Source organism: Phaseolus vulgaris, chromosome 6 (assembly GCF_000499845.2).
Source record: "Phaseolus vulgaris cultivar G19833 chromosome 6, P. vulgaris v2.0, whole genome shotgun sequence".
Taxonomy (NCBI): domain Eukaryota; kingdom Viridiplantae; phylum Streptophyta; class Magnoliopsida; order Fabales; family Fabaceae; genus Phaseolus; species Phaseolus vulgaris.
Window position 1 is genome coordinate 29,157,837 of NC_023754.2, and position 17,738 is coordinate 29,175,574.

A 17,738-nucleotide genomic window follows, 5' to 3' on the forward strand; every position below is an offset into this window, starting at 1 on the left:
CGAAAGAGAAGCCGAGAGCATCTACCTTGAGGAGAAGCCTAGAGCACCCAATGTGAGGAGAAGCCCAGAGTATCCAGCCCAAGAAGAGACCGAGAGAGTCCAACCCAAAGTTCGAAAGATTTGTATAAAAGTTAATCTTGTCAACCTGATTCTAGTGTTCTTGGTCCTTGTTGTAAGAACAAAAGTTTTAATAAAGAGGTCCAAAACACTTAAAATGTATTTAATAATTGTAAGGTGTGTAAAGTAAAAGTTCAATAAAGTCGAAGTTTAATAAATAACACTATAAATAGGTGATTTGCTCAATAGGTAAATAAAGTGACAAACTAATTTTGACTTTATCACCGAAGTTTCTTGCATATATACATACTCACTAGAGAGCAACCTTGAAATTAAAAGTCGATAGTAAAACTTGACCAAAGAGCTGAGTAATAGCCAGTAAACCAAAAACCAATCCAAACCCAAAATATCAAAATAAAATTTAAGACAACAATAAAAATTCAAAAAATCCAAAAGAAATAATTAATTATTTCTAAGATCATATTAAAAAAGACATCTTGTTCAAGTGAAAAACCCAAAACCCACAAAGTCAACAACATAAATAAAACTAGAGATATCGTAAAAGGGGAAAGTAAAAAATAAATTAAACGTGGGTTTTCCTGTGTTGCAACTTTGGTGTATGACGAGTGTTTTGGGTCTGCATGTTACGTAAGGAAGTTAAATATTATTTCGAAGTGGGAAGAATAACAATCTCAACATCACACTATTTATGATACCATAATGGTCATGTTGGAGAGTGACAGTGACAGCTGAATCACCCACGTGGCAAGCCCCAATAAAATACTGACAAAGATTCTCAATCTGACGACCCAAATCCCTCCATCTCCTGCGGCCGCAAGATCGAAACCCCACCTCCCAGGCCCAACAACCACTTCCAGATTCGCAAACCGTTAGATTACACCCATTACTCACACCGTTAGTGGAAACAAATCTCAGAAAAGCTGCCTCGGGTTCGTTAACGTAGGCCTCGAACCGCAGAGAAAATTCCGCGAAATTTCTCAGATTCTGCACTTTCTTCTTTTGCTAAGGATTTTCAACTTTCTGCTTTTCTATCCATCGAATCCGTGACAGTTACACTTCGTTAGCCTTTGTCTCTCTTTTTTAAAAGGATTTCACGAGAGACGACGAAATCCGGCACCGCTCAGAATAATGCAGACGAGGTACATGGAGAGATCGACCACCACGGCGGCGAGGGGGAAGCGCGGTTTAGATTCAGCTTCCACCGAAGAAGAACAACCTGAAAAAAAGCGACCTGCTCTCGCTAGGTGAACCATTTCTTGCTCTTTATTTTCTTATCAGCTATAGTGTACTCACTGTAATGATTATTTGCTCCATCATCTGTAGTTACGCATTATTAATGGTCACTGTTGACCAATGTGTATTTAGTTCAATTAGAACTAACTTGCTTTTAATTTTGAAGTATGTTTTCTATTTCAAATTTTGTTAAGTTTTCCATTTATAAACCGGTTTTATGAAGATGATTTAGTTTTAAAATTTGCTTTTGTCCAGAAAACTCAGTGGTGGATTTCTCACCAATGACATGCATGATAACCCAAAAATATATAGGCACTGTTATGCAATATCCGGAATGGATGTTTACAACCGTAACTGCTTGGGAGCGGGGGAACTCTTGCCAGATTAACTGAATGGAACTAAATGTGAAGTTGTTGTGATTGATATTTTAAATCTAAACAATAAGAATGGGTGAATTAGATCTTTGGTTTAGTAAAAGGCAGGCTTAGATGAGATGAGAGGAAATTAGAGATATATGACCAACAAAAAGAAGTTGAATGTGGTAAAGAGAACCACAATTGTGATTTACTTTCTTGCAAGTGTATAAGTGGCTTTGAGGAGAAAACTTAGATAGAAAATGTTTTTTATATTGTTTTTCAGTAAAAAAATCAAAATTTTATTTTAGTAATACATATTCACCTCTAATGTACACCTTTATTAGGGAAATTACAAAGGAAAAACTATAATTTGATTAGAAACGATACCAGCAATATTATGAAATTGCTTGCCTTGTTATCACTGTATTAGCACTTACATGTTCATATTGCTAAAGCTTAATTTATTTTTAATTTTTCTGATGAATGAATTTAATGTTTTTTATTTTATTTATTCACATCAATTTGCAGCGTAATTGTTGAAGCCCTCAAGGTGGATAGTCTGCAGAAACTTTGTTCATCACTGGAGCCTATTCTTCGTAGAGTTGTAAGAAAATGAAGTTAATTGTAGTATTGATTTGCTGCTGGGTGGACTTATATTATTTGAAGTTATCACTTGTACGGATTAATCATCCCTTGAAACAAAAACTCTGGTTTACTGGCCCATTTGGAAAAAACCTTCTGTCCTTGAGGATGGTAGGTTTGTCTAGAATCTAGATGTCAGTCATGTCACTATTGTGAGGCTTGAGATAAATTGGGTAGAGGACTTGAGATCAGAAATTCAAAACCTTAACAAGACGAAAAAGGTCAATTTTTTTTTTATAAAATAAAAAGTCCTTGTGTTGAGATAAAGGCTTCCTGAAATAACATTTATTTACCTCACTCTGGCGCTATTTTGTAAAATTGTGATAAAGTCCATCATTGTGACCCGTGGTCTATTTGTATGCCTTGTGATGTCAAATAGAATTCAATGGAACAACTCCGTAGGTTAGGTGAATCTAATTGTATGTATGCCACTTTGCATGAATGATGTTTGATCATGGATATATCTCATATCTTAGTCTTGCTTCCTGCTCAACAGGTCAGCGAAGAAGTAGAGTGTGCTTTAGCAAAATTAGTCACTGCCAAGAATAGTGGAAGGTATTACTTTGTCACTTCAAAGTCAATTTCATGACCCATATTTGTTTGATAAATTTTATCTTATCCTAGTGTATTTGTATCTATATTTCATTTTTCTAATAATCCAACTAAAATACAGGTCTTCTCCCAAGAGCATAGAAGGCCCTGATGACAGTACTCTACAGTTACAATTCAGGAACAGGTTATCCCTTCCCCTCTTTACTGGAGGGAAAGTGGACGGAGAGCAGGGCAACGCCATACACATTGTTTTGATTGATACAATAACAGGCCATGTTGTCACATCTGGCCCAGCTTCGTGTGTCAAACTAGATGTTATTGTACTTGAAGGAGATTTCAATAACGAGGATGATGAAAATTGGAGTGAAGAAGATTTTGATAGTCACGTAGTTAAAGAACGAGAAGGAAAAAGACCTCTTCTAGCTGGTGATCTGCAAGTGACACTGAAGGAGGGTGTAGGAACACTGGGTGAGCTTACATTTACAGACAACTCTAGTTGGATAAGGAGTAGGAAGTTTAGGCTGGGGCTCAAAGTTTCCTCAGATTGTTACGAGGGAATGCGTATTCGTGAAGCCAAAACAGAGGCTTTCACTGTTAAGGATCATCGTGGAGAATGTAAGTACATAACTTCACTATTTTTGTTGTACCCTTCTGCTGTGATGAACCTGATTCTGGATTGCAGTATACAAGAAGCATTACCCACCTGCCTTGAATGATGAGGTCTGGAGACTGGAGAAGATTGGAAAGGATGGTTCATTTCACAAAAGGCTAAATAAAGCAGGAATATATACAGTTGAAGATGTCGTACGACTTGTGGTCAGAGATCCACAGAGATTGCGGAATGTAAGAATTAAGTTGAAAAATTATACTTTGACACCATATAAGACAATTTAAAATTTTATCCATTCAAAATTTTCACATATTAACTATCTTATGTAGATTCTCGGGAGTGGTATGTCAAATAAAATGTGGGATGTTCTTGTTGAGCATGCAAAGACTTGTGTTCTCAGTGGAAAACTCTATGTATATTATCCCGATGGGGCAAGGAATGTTGGTGTTGTTTTCAATAACATCTATGAGTTGAGTGGTCTAATTACCAGTGACCAATATTACTCTGCTGATTCTCTCTCCGATAGTCAAAAGGTAAGCGAACATGAGCTCTACATTTTGCATTTATCCTTTGAATTTGGACTAAGCTGTTGGATTTCTTCCAGTGTATGCTTAATCTGATTTATTATGTCACTTGTTAAAATGTGGTTCATTCTTGCTTTGTTGTTTCTACAACCAATTATTTTTATCTTGAAGGAGTCCGATTCTAAGGAAAAATATAAAACTTGATTGGATCTGATGCTTGACTGCAAGTCATTCTGCTTTTATTCATCAGTTCTTGCAGTACAACATGAAACATATTGCTAGTTTGAAATGGTGCTCAGGCATAGGATATCTGCGTATTTTTTTCTGACTAGAGTGAACAAATCAGATAGGCAGTTGGCTTAGTATAAATATACCCCTTATTGTTCTAGGTGTCATTAAAGTGGGAAATTCTTCTTTTCTAGGAAAGGGAAAAGTTAAAAAAGTTTACCAAAGTTTTTTGAAGAAAAAAGGTGAAATTTCTGAAAAATGCGAGTCTCACATTCTTGTAGGTTTATGTGGACACACTGGTGAAGAAGGCATATGAGAATTGGATGCATGTTATTGAATATGATGGCAAGTCTCTGCTAAATGCCAATCAGAACAAGACTTTGGGCGCCTCCCAACCTCTTCTGGCTCCAGTGGGTTCCCATGATTATTCAATTTCAAACTCACTTGATCAGCAGACCTCCATGCCAAATCTACCGGATCCTGTAACAACTGGGCAGCCTTCAATGGATCCAGCCATAACAGTCGGAGGTATATTGTTCCAACTATAAGATTGTAACATTATCAGCAATAACAAAATGGCCTTTGAAGTTTTCTTTTGCCTAATTTCATTTGAAGTTTCCTCTTATGCTTTTCCAGTTGTTGTTTTTTCTCTTTTGGTCCTTTTCCTTCTTTTACCTGTTCATTTAGCTAATTACAATAGTCAATACTTCCCAATTTGACACAAATTCTAGCGTAAAATCTGTAGTTGAGATGTTGGCACACATCTCAATCACATTCTGCGATTCAACTCGACTCAAAAATATACGGGCCCTCACTCCAACACCTACCACTCTCAGTGTTTCTCTTCTGAAAATGATCAAAGTGGACAGATTCTTCTCACATACCGGGCAGAAAATCCTTTTTTGTAAATATTTAGTTAGAAAACTAGTATTTAGATTTTGGAGTGCATGCTAAGATATTAATCTAACACATTTGTTGTATAAACTAGTATTTAGATTTTAGAGTTCATGCTAAGATATCAATGTAAAAGATTTGGTATGTGTCATATTGTGAAACCGTTACCCCTTGGGATTAATATTAGCAAAAGAGCAGAAAAGCATTACGTGATAAATTTAGTGATTTGATTTTTAGCATACATCAATATGCAGAATGTTTTTCTCAGCATCGATGCTTGTCAATAATGTGTGCAGGTTATCATAATGCCACAACTATCAGGTCCTCAATGCAACCACAGAATGATGATCTTCATTCTTCTATTCAGTTTGATAACACTGCATTCCCACTGCAAAACCAGTTACTCAATGCTTCACACCAGTCTCAACTTCCTATAAATGAAAATGAGCTGACTCTTGGTTCACGACAACAACCAGCTACTCATGGCTTTCAGAATGTCAGCAATTCAAATCCTTGTTATAGAGGACTGGAGGACTACTTTCCAGAGGAGGAGATTCGAACTAGAAGTCATGAGATGCTAGAAAATGAAGATATGCAGAATTTGCTTCGTATATTTAATATGGGAGGAGGGCAATCTCACGCTTCCTTCAATACCCCAGAAGATGCATACCCTTATTCATCTACTTACATGCCTGCGACCTCCATGGGCTACCACTTAGATGATGAACGAAACCGTTCCTCGGGAAAGGCTGTTGTGGGCTGGCTTAAGCTTAAGGCAGCTTTGAGATGGGGCATTTTTATTCGGAAGAGGGCCGCTGAGAAACGGGCACAACTTGTTGAGTTGGATGACCCATAGAATATGAATTACGAGCTATCTCGCCTCTGTTGTGATCTTGAACCATAACTTTTGTGGTTCGAGCATCGAATACTACTTTCTGGTGTTCGGAATTGCTATCATATTGAAGTTTTATAGCACGAGTTGAGTAAATATGAAATTTGGATTAAATTATTTGGTGCAGCCTTACCTTAAAGCTCCTAATGTGCCTTTATAAAACAGTAGTACAGCAACATCTGCTTGTACAGAAATACCACCCTGCAACAACTCTTGCATCTGTTTTACTTGTGATGTTTTTTCACTCTACATTCTTGCCTGCAAGTTGTGAAGACCTGACAGTTTACCACCAGGTTTAAACCCAAGTTTGCAGTGGCTTGAAATTTCTAGGGTCTCCATGGAAACTCGGAAAACTAGGGTCGTTTCTTTGCATTTAGCAGGATGTACTGAATTTTGTGTTGTAAGCTAGATGGATTGATTCTTTCTGGTTTGTTTTGTGTGCCGTTTGCCTTGTACAATAATTATAATAAATACCGAATACCTGAATTTTAAACTGCTATTTTTTTATTTCGTTTTGCGACTGTTTCAGCAGACATGTAATTGACTGTTTCTTGCACTTCCATATGTCATATGTTCTTCTGTGAATCTATGAAAATATTTTTTTTATCATTTTTGTATTATTCATATATTTCAGATTATTATTTTTTATAATTCATAATATATTTTTAAAAAAATATTTTAGATTATATAATTTGAAAGTCTGGATTTGGAAGTAGTTCCCGAATTATGTAATTTGGATATGCATTTGAAAAAATACTTTTATATTATGTAATTTGAAAGTTAATTATAAATTTATTTAAAAAAATTATGAATTATATAATTGAAAATACTAACTACAAAGGAACATTTTTTAAAATACCAAAATTTATGAAACATTTTTTAAAATACCAAAATTTATGAAAGCGGAAAGAAGAACATATGAAGGTACAGGAAAAAAAAAGAGTCAATGTAATTCTGCACGCCTCGTGAGGACCCGGCCCACTGTCATGTTTAACGGAGGACCATTGCATTCTCCAACATGTTGCACACCTACAAAAATTTAATTTTCAATTTTACTCTTCATTATGTATTTTAGACTGTATTTTTATATCTGAAAATACATTTTAAATGTGTAATAAAAAATGTATTAATACATTCTGAAATGCAAAATATATTTTTAGATCTAGAAAAAATGTATAATTCAAAATATATTTTTAAAGGAAAAGTTTGTCATTTGAGTATCTGATGGTGTTACAGTTTTTAAAGAATGGGGTGAAGAATGCAATACCCTTTAACTGAGAATTGCACATTTTACATTTAATACGTTAAGAGTTTTGAAAGTCCTTCTTTGATTATTGTTCGACGACGGGTTAAAATTAATTTAAAAATATCGAGTCACTTTCTGAGGGTTTGTTTAGATAAGATGGGAGTCAAAATCGAACGAAAAAAAAGAGTACACATTTTTAAATTATTGTAATAGAATAATATTTTTAATGTATGTCTAAAAAATAATTTTAATTTTTTTAAACAAGAAATAAATTATAATTAAAATAATATTTAAATTAAAATTCTAAAAAAATATTATAAATTTTAATAAATAAAAGGTTTATATTCTAAAATAAATTACTTTATAAATTATAAAAATATTTTATTTTATTTATCATTAAAAAATTATTATTTTAATTATTTATTATATTATAATGTAGAACATAAAAACTTTATATAAAAAAACACAGGTCATAATGATAAAAAATTTAATATACATAAAAAAATAATATTGCATATATACATATATAATTTTGCATACGTCGAAATTGAAAAATAAAAAATAACATGTAAAAGAAATGTGTGATTGAAAATTAAGGTTATTTAATCTGAGATTTGGTGTGAAGAGATGTGAGAGTATGTTTTTTCTCTTCTTATTATTGTCTTAAAATAAGGAATTAAGAAAAAAGTAGGTGTGAGAGTATTCCCTCTTTCTATTGTTGTCTTAAAATAAAAAATTAAAGAAAAAGTGGGGAGTCAGTATATAAAAACAGTATATTAATATTAATTTAAAAAACAAAATAATTTTATTTTTTAAATAATTTATATGAAATAACAAAATACTTCATTAGACTAATAAAATGAGATATAATGGAAAATACCCTTTATATATAAGTATAGATATGATTGATTACATTAAAAACATAAAAAATTATATATATATAACATAATTTCTATTATTAATAAAAATTTATAAAATGGTTTATAAATTAATTACTTAACTTTTAGAAATTAATATTTTAGATTCTAAATTAGTTTACTAATTTTAAAATATGAAATATTAAGTAGCTAAAACATTTGGTAGCTATAATTTAATAAAATAATAATTAATTATTTTAATCTCTAAAATTAAAATTTATTTTATGATTTTTTTACTGTAGTTTATATAAAGAAACTAATACCTAATTTATACTAATAACTTTTAATCTACATGCTAATTTCAATTTCAAAATCCATTGCATAAATCATCGTATAACAACAAATGTCTTATTATTGTAATCTTACTAACGTTTAATATATATATATATATATATATATATATATATATATATATATATTCAATTAAATAACGTGTTAGACTAGTTTTAAATTATTATTATTTATTAAAATTATTTTATCAATTTAGAAACTGATTGACTCGTTAACATGAAAATTACCAATGCTATATCTTTTGGTCGGATTATGAATTTTTTTAGATAAGATTTCAATGTTATATGCAATTTATAAATGTTTTAAATATGTTTTTGTATAGTTTTACTTTGTTTGTAAAAGGATTGACATACTCAAAGTACTCCCATAATTTGATATATTTATTTTCCCGATAAAAAAAGTTTAAATTGTAAACTTAATTAATATTTTAAATAATATATTAAAATACATCTTCATATATTCTTAATTATTATTTTAAATAATATATTAAAAAAATGTTATGTTTAATTATTACATTATAAAATAGATAAATAAAAAATTAAATGTCTTGAATTCAAATAGTAATGTACATTTAATATTACTAATATGACATTTATGTAAATATTTAATATAACATTAACTATTGTATTTATTAAATATTGTATTTATTAAATATTGTATTATATAAGCAATCAATACATAATTAATGTTCTTAATAAATTTAATATATATTACGAGAAAATTTATTACATAAAAGTAAATTTAAGAGATTAATATATTTTACAGACTAAAAGAATTATTGATATTTAAAGTAGTTTTTATTATTAAAAAAATTATAAACTAATTTTTAAATTGGTATATAATTAACTATCAATTAATTTAGATTATAAGATTGATAGTTAAAACCTTAGTAGCTAATTAGATATCAATTTAAAAATTAATTTATTAATTTTATTAATAATAGAAAGGTATTACTAATTTTTTTACTTTTTAAAATAATGTCTAATTTAGTCAATATAATAATTAATTATTTTTTTATTTTAAAATTGATTTCTATTTAATAATTTTTTTTGTATAATATATATATATATATATATATATATATATAAATGAGACATTTTTTATATGTAACTAGATCTAATAATAGACATTAATTGAGTTTTTTGACATAATAACTTAAAATTAAAATTAAAATTAAAGAAACAAATATATTACAAATACATATATTATTCGTGGTGGAAATCGTTTTCTCAAATTATCAAATTTTAGCAAATATAGAATAGTTAACTTTTACATTTTAATTATTTTAAATAATTTTTCAAAATTAGTGAATGTGTAACTATAAATGTTTTTAAAATTACAAATTAAATAAACTTACATGTAGTTAAAATTTAAGGGATGAAAATTACATAAAAGAAATTTAAGAAACAAAATTACGAATTAAAAACAAATTTAAAAGCTCTTTTTAGGTGTTTTTTTAAATTTCATTTTCAAATAAAATTCATTGGTTATTAGGAGTGGACCTATTTTGGCTCAATTTTAAGTTGAAGTGGTCCGTCTAAATTATATGGGCTGGTAACCAATTATATTATAGGATGAATTAATGGGTAAATCCATTACTTTGTATTCTTTTAAAAAAATATTTTATTTTGGATCTATATATTTAATTATAGTCATTGATATAACTTTTCAAATATAGAAATACAAGAAAAAAAATTAAATTAAATCAAACAATGTTCAATGTCTAATAAAACAAAAGAAATATCAACAATACTCCAATAAATAAAATTTAATGAAAATAAAGTTTTATATAAAATATTAACAATCGACAATTTTAATTCTAAAAATATGCATCATAAATAAAGATGGGTCAACTAATCCATCTTGCTTCACATGCCATCCAAGAACTTAGCAGGAACTAATGTGAATTTACATATTTAATAAAAGATTGACTCATAACATCTAAATAATTACAGATTGAGAAATTTTATAATAATCATTTATCACTAAACTTTTTTTTTCTCAAAGACATTTCTAAAACAAAGAGGAACTACCAATATTAAGTGAATGAAATGTTGGAGTAATGTCACTGCACTCATATATTACTTAGCACAAAATACTTTGTTTTTATTTTCTTACATGTGATGAGAAATTAACATTATTATACATGAAAATAAACGGTTCATGTCTTGTCTAAAGCTTCAATAAAGAATAATATGTTGAATTTCAACGTGATCAAGTTTTTTTGTGTTAATATTCGTACTGGTAAAATTTTTCATCCACTTTCTGTTAGATGAGAGTTTCCTTCATCAGATTGTGTTAAAATTAATACTGATGGGGCAGCTAGGGGATATCCTGGTCTTGCTCCTTGTGAAAGTATTTTCGTGGGAAATATGGGAAAATTTATTGGAGTTTTCTCTGTGTTCTTTTTTTTTTTAAGTTCAGATTGCTCTGGTTGTTGAGTTTTATGGGGTTATACATGTTATGGAAGAATATCAAAAGATGTGGCTTACTAATGTCTTGATGGAATGTAATTCTACTTTGGTTTGTGATGTGTTTAGTGCTAGGACCAATTTTCCTTGGATGCTTTGGATGAAATATTTGTCTTAATTATTGTGGGAAAATCAGGTTTAGTGTTACTCAATTTTTTCGTAAAGGAAACATGTGTGATGATAAATTGGCTAATTTATGATTTATTCATAGAGAATCATTTCATTGGTATAATAGACTAACATTTAGTATGTTCTTAGAAATTTTGTATGAATATGTATAGTCTACCTATATATCGTTTTTGTTAACCTATGAATTTTGGTATAGTCTCCCATATTTTTGGTATTTTTTTTTAATTATACTTTTTTTCATAGGATAGCAAATGATTGTTGTTACTTGAGGTGTCAGCATGTCAAGTTGTATAATGATGCCTAACATAAAAACTTTTATTTAAAAACAGATCATTTCATTCTAATTGTATAAAACAAAAATGCTTAAAATTTGTGTAACCTTTTTTTTTTCTCAACAAAATTGACCATTGAAAAATAGTGTTTGAACTGAAATTGAGAACAAATTCGAATTTTATAACAAGTCTATTTTTTTTTATATAAATTATACATGCATGTAAGTAAAAGGTCAAATGAATTGTATTTCTCACATGGAAGTACGTTACCTCTCAAAACTTTAAAAAGATTATTTGCAATATAATAAATATGTGTAAGTTATATGATTAAAAACAAATGACAATAAAGAAACGTATACAGTTTTTTCATATATATTTATTATTTCTGAAAAGTTTTAATACATTTAGTTTTCAACTGCCAAATTAATATAATTAAAGTATAATTGAATTAATTATTCTGTTTATTTGGCACTAAAAAAAATGAATGTAATAATGATGAATTAATATGAATATTGTTTTTTTGTTGGGGAGGCAATACTTGGTAAAAATTTAAAGCCTCAAAACCAGGCATGTTTTAGAAAGCATGCAGGGAATGATAACAAGCGAAACGACATGGGCTCCTTGTGAAGCACATGTCGTTTCATGCGCTTGACTAGGGATTTTGACATGCCACGTCACTGTTAAAGTGGATGCATGTTTTTGTCCGAACCTTGCACAGAAAGCAGCATAGTGAGAAAACACAGCACAGTTTGGTGTTTTCATGAGCAACAACGTTTAAGGTAACATCATTAATTTGATGCGAGTTTTTCAGCTATAAAAAATCCCCAATGTCCTCAAACTCTTTCATCAGGTTCTGGGTTCACCATTTCTTCAAACCTCAGAACCAATCCTTCTCATTTTCTCTTCCAATTTTTCTTCTTCAGTTTCAATTCTTCATTTTCCGATGGTCAGAATCAAAACTCACTGCGGATCCAAGAGACTCAGAACCGTCTCACAGCCTACGGCGACACTGTCTCCGAATATTTTCCAACATCTTCCATTTGAAATTATGGAGCAAATTATCTCCTTTTTACCCATCAGACAGGCAAAGCAGCAATGCATTCTCTCATCGGACTTTCGGAGTTCCACCCATATCAGTCGCAGATTCTTGTTCGGAAGAGTTTTCTCGAAGCGACGGAGCCGAGAGTCCATCGTTGAATTGGTGGATCACCTGTTTGCGACTCACAGGGGTCTCTACATTGATGCTTTTCAAATCTACATTGACCCTGTTGGGATTGAAAACTTCATCCAGAAGTGGCTCGAGATTTGCCGTGAGAAGAGAATTCAGGAACTGGAGTTGTTTTTTGTGGACTCCGGGTTCACTCTCACCGCAGATTTTCTCAACCAGCTCTTTAGATTGAGTACCTTGAAACTGGTCCATTGCAATTTGGAGTTACCAGTAAACCTCTTGAGTTTGGCGAATCTGAGAAATCTGATTCTGTGGTTTGTCCCTCTCAAAGATGAAAATATTCACACTTTGATATCTCATTGCAGGCAGCTTGTGACTGTTGATCTGCTTTACTGTACTGAAGTTGTGTGTGTTGAAATATATGCTAGGGAGCACAAATTTCTCAAAAGGGTGAGAGTTGCTCGCTGTAAGAATGTGGAAGTGTTTGTGGTTGATTCCGCCACTATTGAGTGTGTGCACTATCGTGGGCATGTCCCAACAAGAATCCGGTTTTTTCAGACAACTAAACTGAATGAGGCTTACCTCAATTTTGTGCCTGCTGGGAGCAGAGGGTATTTCCAGGCTTCTGTGCTGGAAAACCTTGTCAGTGACATCCCACATGTCAAGATTCTATCAGCTTCTGCTCTGGTTCCTGAGGTATATACATTTTATGTGTTAAATACAGTTTATTAGATGATGCATGTTATAGCTCTTATGAAGAATCAAAGTTTTACTTTTAGTGGTCTGTGTAAGTTAAGGATCTGCATGTAAATCTTGTCTTTTTGATAGATTGATGGTGACAATTTTATTTTTATCGGAATTCAGTCTTTGACCGCTAAGGTTCGTCGTGGAGTTTTTGGAGAGGCTAGCTACAGTTTCTCCAATCTGATCGAGCTTCATTTGATCATGGAAGGGGGGCTTTTTTGCAATCCATACGATATTCTTGCGTTCATGAAGAGGTGCCCTCTCGTGGAGAAGCTTTTCATTGATGTGAGTCTGACATTAATTAATCCTCAATCAATAATTAACAGTAGTTATTGATTGCTTATTGATGATTTTATGACGCGTAGGAATAATATATTATACTTTTCTCAGCTGGTGTATTCATTCCTATCTCAGTTTTCCATCAAAAGTTTTTCAATTCCACTCATTCTTAACACAATTTCACTAAGGAAAAAGTGTATACATGTGGATAATAAATTACTTTAAACTTTTGATACATATAGAATATGAGTTATGAGAAGTATATTTATGATTTTTACAAATCTTTTAAGTATAATGATCACTTTCAATTACAATCTTTCTTTCTAAACTATATTGCAGATAGATGATTACACTTTTGACTGCGGACCATACTGGGAATTTCATCAAAAGTCTAAGATGGAAAAATTTGATCTCTGCTTTGATCGGCTCAATTATATCAAGCTTAGAGGTTTTAAGTTTATAGCAGCTGAACTTCAACTAGCGAAGATCCTTCTGCAGAAAACAACCCATTTGGATGCTCTGGTTCTGGTCTCACAAAAGAACTGTGTTGCTAATATATGCACACCATATGGACGCAAATATGATCAACTTTTTCACTCTTGGAAAGCATCGCCAGAAGCAAAAATAGTTACATTTGAGCATACGGATGATCCTGGTCGCTCCAGTTCATCCCATTCAAAAGAGTGGTTATTTTCATCCGACTAGAGTCTTGGTATAAGAATAAACATTTCAATTAGTTTATCATTTACAGGGATAACATTGGAGTAAGTTCCTTTAATCAACTAAAGTTATTAGACAAAGGAGTTATCACAAAAGTTCAGGTAGTTTCATGATTAGTTTATAGTGATGTAACATTTACTTTTCCTTGCATCCTTGTTTAGTGTTGTGAGATTAAAGATAATGCGATGGTGATTACATTGTACAATGTGATGCTAGAAGCCATAAAAAATAGTTAGGGGTCGGTTTAGTAGTGATCAGATTGAAAAAAAGGGGTGAACTGATATGATATAAACTTTTGAGAACCCTTACAAAGGAAAAAACTTGTATATATAAGAACAATTATCTATCTATCTTTTGGATCATATTCTACTTTAGTGTTTACTATGTCTCGCTATCTACCTTTCTTTGTCTTCTTTGTTTTATTATATGGTTGTCTTTATCTTCTTTGTTTTATTATATGGTTGTGTGACAAAATTACATGAATAACTTTTATAGTGTCTTAAATTATATTTAGTGTATATCACTACTAATGACTATTTTTTTTTAAAATAAAAGCTTTCATGTTAGTCATCACTATGCAACTTAAGATTTCCGCTAAGCTTACATATCAAACCATCACATGAAAAAAGTATTATTAAAAAAAATACAAAAATACGGGAGACTAAACCAAAACTCATATGTTAACAAAAACGATACATAGGTAAATTTTTTTAAGAACAGACCAGATGAAAACCTAATATACAAATGAAAAGATTCTCTATGAATAAATCATAAATTAGCCAACTTATCAGCACATGCATTCCCTTCACAAAAAATATGAGTAACCATAAACCTAGGACAAGTATTCTATCGATTACGAAGCATTCAAGGAACATTTGTCCTAGCAGTAAACACAACACAAACCAAAGCAGAATCACATTTCAGCCAGATATTAGTAAATCCCATTTTTTGAGTTTCCTCCACAACATGTATAACCCCATAAAACTCAACAACCAGAGCAGTCTGAAATTCAAGAAACACAGAAAAAAACTCCAATAAATTCTCCCATACTCCCACGAAAAATACCTCCAGAAGTAGCAAGATCAAGATATCTTCTAGCAGTCCCATCAATGTTAATATTAATTTTAACCTAGCCTGATGAAGGAAACTCTCATATAACAGAGAAAGGACATATAACTTTACCAGTAGTGTTAATGGCTATTTATATATATTAATATTAATTATTAAAATATATATATATATATATATATGATAGTAGTCATACAAAAATATTTAAAATAAATATTAATTAACATTCTTTTATCTCCTTTTTCTTATCCTATGGTGTCTCTTATAAAGTTCTCACTTTTTTTTTCTCAATAAATGTTTTAGACACTTAGATATTAATCAAATAGTACTCAATAAATGATATATTACTAGTCTTTAAATATTCTTTTGAAATCCATTTTAAATAATACTGGCAATATAAAAGGAGCTTAGATGTGATAGATCTTAACATCAGTTTCCCAAGTTTCCCTAATTTTGTTCTTTATTTTATATTAATGAAATTTTTTGACAAAAATCTAGGTGGGTAAGAATTGGTTTTGTTATTAAGGAAAGTGTAATTTACACACACACAAATATGAAGTTTTAGAAAACAATTGAAATGGATTGATACTCACACAATTCATGTTTAATGCAACATTGAAAAGTCATTTCAAATATACAAGACGTGAAAAAAAGTATTGGATTGCATTTTGTATTAAATTTGAATTTTCAATGTTTTAGAGATTATATATATTCAAGGAGTAAATTTACTTCTGTGAGGTGTTTTTAATATTATACTCCTTTTATTTGTCTGTATTTTATTGTTTGTTTTGTCTTATTAAAAAATTGTGTTATTTTAAAATGTATAAAATATTTAAAAGTACCTAAAATCAAATTGTTTATTTTACATAAGCTCATCTAAGAAGGAATACAAACAACTTAATCTATGAATAATATTTTTTGGTAATTAACTACACAACTATGACTATGATATAACTAATAAAATAACCTATAATATAAAAATAAATATAAAAAAATAAGACACTAATATTTAAATATAACTTATAGCGCTTATTTATAAACGCATTGGTGTCAAGTATTAAAATAGTATAATTTAAATTAGAAAGTACTGATCTAGATATTTTTTAAGAAAATTATATAAATATATAAATTGTGTCCTAAAAGAACAATTTTGCAAAGAATAAGTAGTGTCTCCAAATATATGTAGCACAATTATAATTGGTTTTTCAAATTTATTTAAAAATTATGCATAACTTATTTTTTTTTTTATATTTAAGATGAAGTTGCTTTCAAATCTAATTTTAATGTAAATTGAAAAAAATAAAAAAAAAGCTCTTATAAATATGAATATAATACTAATTAAAAAAACATTAAAATCATGTTCTCACTTCGTCCTTTAAAAAAATTTATGTTTATAAACATAATTATAAAATAAATTTTAAAAAAAATATATTAAAATCATATTAGAAGATATAATATCTTATTCAGTGAAGTTGTCTTTTCATGTACAATTTAATCCTCTATGTAATTTTTTGAAAATTATCTAAATTATTAATTTTGAAATAAAATTGCACCAAATATTTTTTCCACATTCAGACAATTTTGAAAGTAGAACTAGTTAATCTATCTTTTAGTGTGGGAGAGAAATCTACGAAATTTTAATTTACAAAATATAAATTTTAACATAATTTTTCAAAATATAAATTTTTTAAATTAGGTTAGATTTTAGTACAGGGAGAAAATCTACAGAATTATAATTTATTTTATTTTTTTACAAATTATAAAAACCTAAATGATATTTTTATTTATGTAACTATTACACTATTTTCTTTAAAAAAATACATTTTGAATAAAAATAATTTAATTTCATATCAGAATAATAATTATATATATAATATTAATATAATGAGAACAAAATTTATAATACATACAAGAAAACTTTTTCTTCACAATTTTAAAAAAAATTAGTTATGTATTTGGGTGAAAATAGATAGGTTACTAAACTAAAAACATCATATATAGCTGTTTAATCTTCTAAAATTTTTATAAATAGGTTTGGATAGGAAAAACCACCACAATTATTTTTTCTGCCGTTTTTAAATTATCATATCCTCTAAAATTATTAGATTGGACTAATTATCCAATCTAATTTAACAGTATAAATTTGAAGTTATTGCTTTTAAATGAGAAGATAATATCATATTATTTGTTTTATATGCAATTACACCGCACTTAATATTTAGTTTTACACTTTTAAAAGATCTAAAATTAATAATTTTTTAAAATTCCTTTTGTGTTGAGTTTTTTTCCCTAGTCAGATCTCATGTTTACTATTTTCTAAATATTTTCTTTTTATAAACTTCCTCTTTATATATAAGATTATACTAATTATTAATATTTATTTTATACTTTTAAAAGATGTAAAATTGTTGTAATATTTCCTTT

The 17,738-nt window shown here is 29.5% G+C and overlaps 2 protein-coding genes across 2 annotated transcripts; both read left to right on the forward strand.

Annotated features, from left to right (window-relative positions):
• Positions 1-795: 795 nt before the first annotated feature.
• LOC137832651 (calmodulin-binding protein 60 C-like) lies at positions 796-6,502 on the forward strand. The gene is made up of 8 exons (XM_068640935.1): positions 796-1,322; positions 2,196-2,271; positions 2,806-2,864; positions 2,983-3,476; positions 3,544-3,704; positions 3,801-4,004; positions 4,505-4,751; positions 5,414-6,502. Exons 1-8 carry the CDS (start codon positions 1,207-1,209, stop codon positions 5,971-5,973), a joined length of 1,917 nt encoding a protein of 638 aa, XP_068497036.1. The 5' UTR covers positions 796-1,206; the 3' UTR covers positions 5,974-6,502.
• A 5,520-nt stretch (positions 6,503-12,022) lies between these two features.
• LOC137832652 (putative FBD-associated F-box protein At1g61330) lies at positions 12,023-14,615 on the forward strand. The gene is made up of 3 exons (XM_068640936.1): positions 12,023-13,199; positions 13,368-13,532; positions 13,866-14,615. Exons 1-3 carry the CDS (start codon positions 12,279-12,281, stop codon positions 14,229-14,231), a joined length of 1,452 nt encoding a protein of 483 aa, XP_068497037.1. The 5' UTR covers positions 12,023-12,278; the 3' UTR covers positions 14,232-14,615.
• The last annotated feature ends 3,123 nt before the right edge of the window (positions 14,616-17,738 follow it).

Bases quoted from the DNA above. Each gene is read 5' to 3' on its own strand.
- LOC137832651 (XM_068640935.1), top strand. From the start codon at position 1,207: ATGCAGACGAGGTACATGGAGAGATCGACCACCACGGCGGCGAGGGGG. The intron at 2,272-2,805 runs GTAAGAAAATGA...CCTGCTCAACAG, and splicing joins AGCCTATTCTTCGTAGAGTT to GTCAGCGAAGAAGTAGAGTG. The intron at 3,477-3,543 runs GTAAGTACATAA...TCTGGATTGCAG, and splicing joins TAAGGATCATCGTGGAGAAT to TATACAAGAAGCATTACCCA.
- LOC137832652 (XM_068640936.1), top strand. From the start codon at position 12,279: ATGGTCAGAATCAAAACTCACTGCGGATCCAAGAGACTCAGAACCGTC. The intron at 13,200-13,367 runs GTATATACATTT...ATCGGAATTCAG, and splicing joins CTTCTGCTCTGGTTCCTGAG to TCTTTGACCGCTAAGGTTCG. The intron at 13,533-13,865 runs GTGAGTCTGACA...ACTATATTGCAG, and splicing joins TGGAGAAGCTTTTCATTGAT to ATAGATGATTACACTTTTGA.